This window comes from Centroberyx affinis, unplaced genomic scaffold (assembly GCF_046629955.1).
Source record: "Centroberyx affinis isolate AG114_WGS23_722 - 3 ecotype Tasmania unplaced genomic scaffold, CSIRO-AGI_Caff_v1 ptg002578l_1, whole genome shotgun sequence".
Classification (NCBI taxonomy): Eukaryota; Metazoa; Chordata; class Actinopteri; order Beryciformes; family Berycidae; genus Centroberyx; species Centroberyx affinis.
In genome coordinates, this window is record NW_027280784.1 from 63,343 (window position 1) to 70,636 (window position 7,294).

Genomic DNA, 7,294 nt, shown 5'->3' on the forward strand with positions numbered 1-7,294 from the left:
GTCAGATCTCCTGAATACGCTCCATCTCTGAGCTTTCCTCAGTGTGGCGCCACAGTGTTTGATACCAAACCCACCACTTTCATAAAAAAGGACTTTAAAAAAACAATCACCTTTTGGTTGTTTTGCCAAAATTTGCCACCAAACTGAGTGGCTTGTTGACCAAGCTGCTCTGTCTAGACAGAACTGACCAACACAACATTATTTTTCATCTAAGAGACAAAGTAAGAGCTCCATTTTGCCAAAATGCTGCGAGAGCTTAGCAGCAACTTCACCACCATGATGCCACAATTCACGACCCGGACTGCTGGCGACTGCCCGCCACCGCAAGGAGTCCGCCTGGAGCGCCTGATCCTGCCGCCTATCCTCACCATCGACATGGTGCTGGGGCTGCTGGGAAACGCTGTCGCCCTGTGGATCTTCTGCTTCCGACTGAAGACATGGAATCCCAACAACTTGTTCCTCTTCAACCTGGTGATCGCTGACTTCCTGGTTCTAGTGAGTGTGCCGCTGAAGATTGATGCCTTGCTCAGGGGCTACTGGGTCTTTGGAGACGGCTTGTGCCGCATCAACCTCTTCCTGATGTTCGCCAACTGCTCAGCCAGCATCGGCCTCATGACTGTGGTGGCCATCTACCGCTACTTTAAGGTGGAGAAAGAGTTTACATTCTATTAAGTTCATTTTTTACAAATTGTTTGCTCATGAACCGAGCTTACCCAACTCACCTATGACTTTACAGTATCTTAAGTCCAATATCTTATCGTCAGGGTGGAATTACATTAATCAAGAGGCATAACAGGCAGTTAGTCTTCACCTGGATTTTCCCTATCTATAATTTGGCAGGTTGGGGCTGTTAAGTTGGAGTCTACATTGCCCAAAAATTGCTGCTAGTTACTAGTTTTAGTTTCATAAACATTTCTCAGATGGGGCGTCCCGGTGGCTCAGTGGTCTATGTGGGACCTCCTAGGTTCGAATCCGACCCAGGACCTTTGTCAGATGCAGAGCTGGTCTAGATGCAGAAATAATCTGATTGGTTGAATTAAACCTTAGTGGGTGGAGCCAAAGAACCAGAAAATTACAAGTACAAGTTACCTAACTGACAATCTTCAATGCCAAAGAAGGAACTCTGAATTAAAAATATAAACCACAATTCATTCATGATGTTGAAGGTCAGCAGCTAGCTAACTATCTTATCTAGCTAGCTATATACTAGTATAGCTAGTTTGAACTTGAAGGTCAGCTAGCTAACTAGCTAACCTAGATAACTTAGTATGGCTAGATTGTATTTTTTCAGTTAGCAGCAGAGCGCTAGGCTTCATAATATTAGCCTAGTCCTTTCTTACCAGAGCAGCTCTGCCTCTGAGAAAAGCTCCTAACCAATCTGTCCTTGTATTGCTCTTGTATCATCATTGAAGTAAACTGGAGTCACTGGGTGTTTCAGGTCTTTCAACATCAGATTCACTTGGTCAGGTGACCCATTTTGTTGATCAGTCTTCAGTTTGTGACCCAGCAGGAAGTGTCGTATTCAGTCTTTCTACAGTCTTGTTATATTATAAACTATCTAAACTCTCTTTTTCATTCTCCTCTTCTTCCAGGTCGTCCACCCCCATCACCGGTTCAACCGCATGAACAAGAAGCAGGCTGGGTATGTGGCGGCTTTCCTCTGGCTGCTGATGATTGGTCCTTGGGTTCCCATGCTGGCCTACAGCCACATCAAGGGCAGCGGTAACAACACCCAGTGTGTCTTTTTCAATTCCTACAGCGAGTCGTCGCGGGCCATCATCATCCTGGTCGGGATGCACCGGATCCTGACGGTGCTGGAGTTTTTCATCCCGCTGGCCATGCTGCTGTTCTGCTCCGCCCGGATCTCCTGCATCCTGCGGCGGCGGCAGATGGACAAGGCTCAGAAGGTCCGCAGGGCGATGCGGGTGTGCGCCGTGATCGTCGGGGTGTTTGTGGTGTGTTTCCTGCCCGGGACGCTGACGACCATCGGGCTGTGGATCATCAGATCGTACCGGCCGTGGGACTGCGCCTCATTCTACACCTTCACCCAGCTCACCATCGTGTCGTTGGGCCTGAACTTCCTGAACTCGGCCCTGGATCCCGTCATCTACTGCTTCTCCAGCTCCATGTTCAGGAAGGCGCTCTGCAGCTCGCTGCCCGCCGCCCTGCGCTGCGGTCACAAGGCGAGCGACGGTGAGGCCGCAGCCTCCTCGTCTGGAACTCAGTCGACGACACAGCAGGAACTGAGATCCATGAGGGCCGACAGAGGGAGTGAGGCAGTGGAATAAGCCATTCCACTAGAATAATAAATCTTAAAATGGGTGAAATAATGTCAGTAGAAATGACATATGATAAAGTTATTCCAGATTTTAACATGTGACTGAATGTTTAAAAACTATTTTTCTAACAGCCATGGTGTGGATGTTGTGTTCTCATGAAACACTGAATGCTAAGCTCAGTCTGCTAGAGAGTTTTTATTGTTTTCATCAGAATCAGCTCAACTAATAAAGAAAAGCAGAACAGAGGAACCTGAAAGCAGAAAGAGTCAGTATTAGAGTTGGACGCAGTTAGGTCGTTTTCATATTAGGTACGATTGCTTCGTACCGTGCCTGAGTACGATTGCCCCCCCTCCACTCCCCCGCCGCTCAGCTTTCACATTAGTAATGTTGTTCTGTACCCGAGTACACTTAAAGGCCCTACATGTAACAATGACACCCAGCGTTTAAAATGGGTACTGCGGTCCAAAATCAAAACATTGGAGAGAGTTGTCCCCCCCCACCCCCAGACTCAAAGCTCATGTGGGTTGCCAGGTGAAAACAGAAATAAAACAGACGCAGTTTCCATTTTCATAGATTGAAGAGTGTGAAGCTAATCAGTATGGTAGATAGTGGTAACATGGAAAACGGGACTAAAAGAGACAAGGCTAAAAGAGCTAAGAGGGAGAGGGAGGGGAGCGCGACACCCGAAGCTCCCGAGAGCCCCGCGGATCGTTCGGCTTGAAGTTCCCGTTCCCCGGCCCCCTGCAACACGGCAGACCGGAGACTCCGGTCAGGCTCCGGTACAGCTACTAAGCTACGGTACGTAACCTAGCCTAGCAAATTAGCTTCACTTTGTTGGTACATAAAGCCAGAAGCCAGTATTCAACTTAGCATGTTTCCTTAATATCTGATGACATATCATGGTCATTTTATGATTTAGTACAGTAAATATATTACATATTGGTCCTTTAACGTATCTACACACTCCGATACAGTAGGTGGTAGTATGCACCTAGTTGGTTTGCGATCTGCCAATAAACACAAAGAAGAAGAAGAAGAGTACACTTGTGTCATCAACTACGCAACGTTTGTTTACTCTCGAATTAATCCATAAATCTCGGCATTTTTGTGTGTAATGTCCAGTTGTGATTGTATGTTTTCGTCTGCCCAAATTTCAAGTAAGCATTTTATTTCTTCAGTAGACCAGAGAGATCCTTTCACGGTCATTTTCGCGGTCATGTTTTGTACGGGACAGTCGAATAGTTATGACGTCACATTGTAAATAGCAGTCCACTTCCGTGTTTTGGTACAGTAGTTTTCACACCTGATGCGAACCGTACCTGAGTACACATGAACCGTACTCGAGACCACCTTTTCAAGTGGACCTGGGCACGGTTCGTTGATCCGTGCCCGGGTCCAGTACACAGTGTTCACACTAATCAAACGAACTGGACTTTGGGGTCAAGTGTACTCGGATCCGGGCCCGGGTCCCTGATGTGAAAGCGCCCTTAAAGGCTTTCACATCATTTTGCTTCTCTATTCATTTTCACATTAGACTGAAAGGGGGCGGGGCCACAATCCCTTATATGGGACGAAAAATGATGTCACACTTGAGAGGACAACTGGCTCGCCATCTGTCTCACTCTCTGTCACCCCATCTTCCAAATACGGAGGGCCGGGGGAAAGAGAGAGTGTGTGTGTGTGTGTGTGTTTGTTCTCCACACCTGGCACTGCGTTCTAACGATTTGCAGGTGTCCAGGGCAGTTGATGACATCACCCCCTCTGAACATTCCGGGATTTGTGTGTCTTGGAAAATACATTGCAATAAAACTCAAATATCTCAAAAACTGTAAAATGTATTGCGTCGAAAAGTGATAGCACGTTTCACCACCATGCGCTGAATGTTTTGGTGTATAATGTGGATCTGCAGTGTAAAAACTGTAGGAGGAGACACGGTGACAAAATCTGTCACCGCATGTCTATGACTTCTGGTCTATTTCTTCCCGATCGGCCTGCATCTGTTAAGCGTGGAAATACAATATTTTGACTTGTGTGAGTATCTATACAAAATAAAGAAACAGAAATTCAATATATAATATGATCTCAGTATTTATTGCGACAAAATTTCCTTTTCCCAATTGAAACTTATAAATGAATTTTGACAACCTTTTTTCCTGAAGATGCTCTGCAGCCTGGTTTGTTGTCTGTCTTGTCTTGAATGAATATATAAAGTAACTTTGTGCCAGGAGATTTCTGGTCGAAGCCACTTAGTGAAATGGAAAAAAATGTGAGGGGAGAGACCAATTAAAATATTACAAATAAACCTGCAGTCTGGTTGATGCATGGCTCAGCCATAACAGATAAATAACAAAAAACACTGAAGAAAAAACCCTCAAACAAGCTGCAGCCTGTCTGCCGCTGCTCTGCTGTAAACACTTCCACTAGCTAACGTTCCTTTAGCAACAGGCTAATGGTGTGTAACCCAAGAGACAGACGACTCACTGAGGACCATTTGCTGTGTTGTTATGGTGTGGTTGCTGGTTTTATCTTCAGTATCTTCAGTATACTTCCCTTCAGTACCTCATTCTTTTCTCTTTACCTCATGTGGTCTTTGCTGTGATGACGCAGTTTCCAGCTTCATCATCTAATGACTTCTTTTTTCTTGTTTAGCTTGAAGGGCCAGTAAGTGATTCATGTCTTTTATCGCCCTCTATAGGCAGCCAGTAGGAACTACAACAACATAAACAGATCTCTGCCACAAATTACTCATGTTTCCACGATTAATAATCATGTAATTCGGTGATATAGAAGTGTTTGTTATTTCCCAGTGTGGAATATCAAGCTCTTCCTTTACTCCAGACCAATCACAGCAAGTCTGTTATTATAGTAATGAAAAGAAATCAACTGAAATGTGTAGAAATGTTATTATAATCCAAAACTGAAGGTATTCCTATCAGATCATGAATGGTTGAAAATACAAAGAAATTATCCCTTTTTTTCTAACCCTCTCCTTAACTTTTATGTATTTTTCTTTCTTTTTAAAATTTATTAATTCTTATTGGTCTTATTTCATTTTATTTATTTTTTCTTTTCTTCTCTGGTTTCATATCCTTCCTTGATATGATAGAATTTTCACAAAAATTATCCATATTCAATGTACTTTATAGATTATAACCTTATCTAATCACACATATTGTTGTAGTAACATTATACAATATAATAATATTATTATCAGTGGAAATGATTTAATATTTGTCAATATAAAATGTATGTGAGATATTTTGTCGGTGTGTGCTGTACAAAAGAGAAATAATTGTTAGTCTGACAGAGGCAAAAATAAAAGTAATACACTTTTCTTCCCAAAGGCACAAGATAAACATCCAACAATCTGTACAATAATCTCTATATAATAAATCTATTTAAGAGAGAAATCTTGAACTCTTGAACTACTGACATGAACGGCCATAGCTGGTTAAAGCCTCTTCAGCTTGATTCAGAAGCCATTTTGAACTCTTAACAATTAACAATATGACTACAGTACAGTGAGCACAGAAACGATAGTTATGTATTGTAACTACAGTTCTATGATCACAAGTGGAGCCCTCTAATAGGGCTCTATTGGCTTAGTCACTCATCTAGTCACCTCAGCGCACTGAAAATTTGCGAGACAATGCCCCCCAAAACTGGGGAACTGTCCAGGGTGGAGCCACCAGCAGCTGTCTCATTTCTGTGTACCACGGTGCCGTTGTGCGGTCCGGGGCCACCAGAATGAGCAACAGTCACTCCACTCTCACTCTTGCCAGCAGGGGAGGAATGAGACAGAGGGGAGGAAAAGCATACAGTAGCTTTCCTGGCCATGGCGCGTGTCCGAATGCGTCCACCCCCAATGGGGGAGTGTCTCGGGGAAACAGAGAGAACCACAGGGGAGAGCGGGCATTTTGCTGGGTGGCAAACAGGTCCATTTCCGCCTTCCCGAATCAGGACCAAATCTGGTCCACTATGTCAGGATGCAATCTCCATTCGTCCTCCAGGGGCCGCCCCTCGACATGAGGTCGGCCCCTGTGTTCTCCAGGCATGGAATATGCAGTCTTGAGAGAATGGAGGTGCTCTGTGGCCCAGCACCACAGGTTCTCGGCAGCCTTTAGCAACGATGAGGATCGTACTCCGCCGTGTCTGTTGATGTAGGCCACTGTTGAACAGTTGTCGGTCTTCATTAGCACATCCTTCCCCTTTAACAGAGGCAGGAAGTGCTGTAGAACCAGCATGACTGCAGTCAGCTCTAGTAGGTTGATGTGCTGTGTAGTGGATGCACCTTCATCACCATCATCATCATCACACATCTGGAAGGGCCTCGCATCCTGTGTGAATCTCTTCCCTGATACCAGATCAGGAAAGTGGTTGGATCGTAAAGGAGGTCACTGACCTCTTGGTAAATCACTCCATTTTCACTCTTCATGGATGGTACCAAGAAACAGACTCAGTAAACAACCATAAAACACCAACACACAGCCTGTCTCTGGTAAGCCCCGAGGCTCCAGAGAGTCTGAAATGACACCATTGGAATGTTGCCAAAATGAGAAGAAATCCGTGATACAGACTAATGAAAATTTGGATATCACATTGTGATGGACTTTAATGTATGTCTGTAATTTTGTGTGTGACTGTGATGTTTTATATGATAGTTATTCATAGTATTCGTGTTGTGCATCTTTACATGGGGCTTAGATGACCATGTTTGATATTAAAATACGAGTAATGTGCGCTGAATGCAATCAGGTTAATGTTATGACGGTAAAGTATATTGCATAGAGCTGGGAGACAAAACAAACAAAAAAGTTTTATGCATATGAAATGAGATTTTTCCCGCTGTAACACTACACACACTAACCCACACACACGCCCCCTCACACATCACAACAAAACCACATGCACACAAGCCCAACGTGGATTTCACGCCTACGTGGTCATGAACACGTTACAGTGAATCTACACAACTCTGCCTTAAACTTTGTCTCTGAGACTTTGTCTCCGAGATT

General features: G+C 44.4%; 1 protein-coding gene across 1 annotated transcript; it reads left to right on the plus strand.

Moving 5' to 3' along the window:
- The first annotated feature begins 243 nt into the window (after positions 1–243).
- On the plus strand, positions 244–2,288 carry LOC139656911 (hydroxycarboxylic acid receptor 2-like). The gene is made up of 2 exons (XM_071534553.1): positions 244–645; positions 1,593–2,288. Exons 1-2 carry the CDS (start codon positions 244–246, stop codon positions 2,286–2,288), a joined length of 1,098 nt encoding a protein of 365 aa, XP_071390654.1.
- Positions 2,289–7,294: the final 5,006 nt, after the last annotated feature.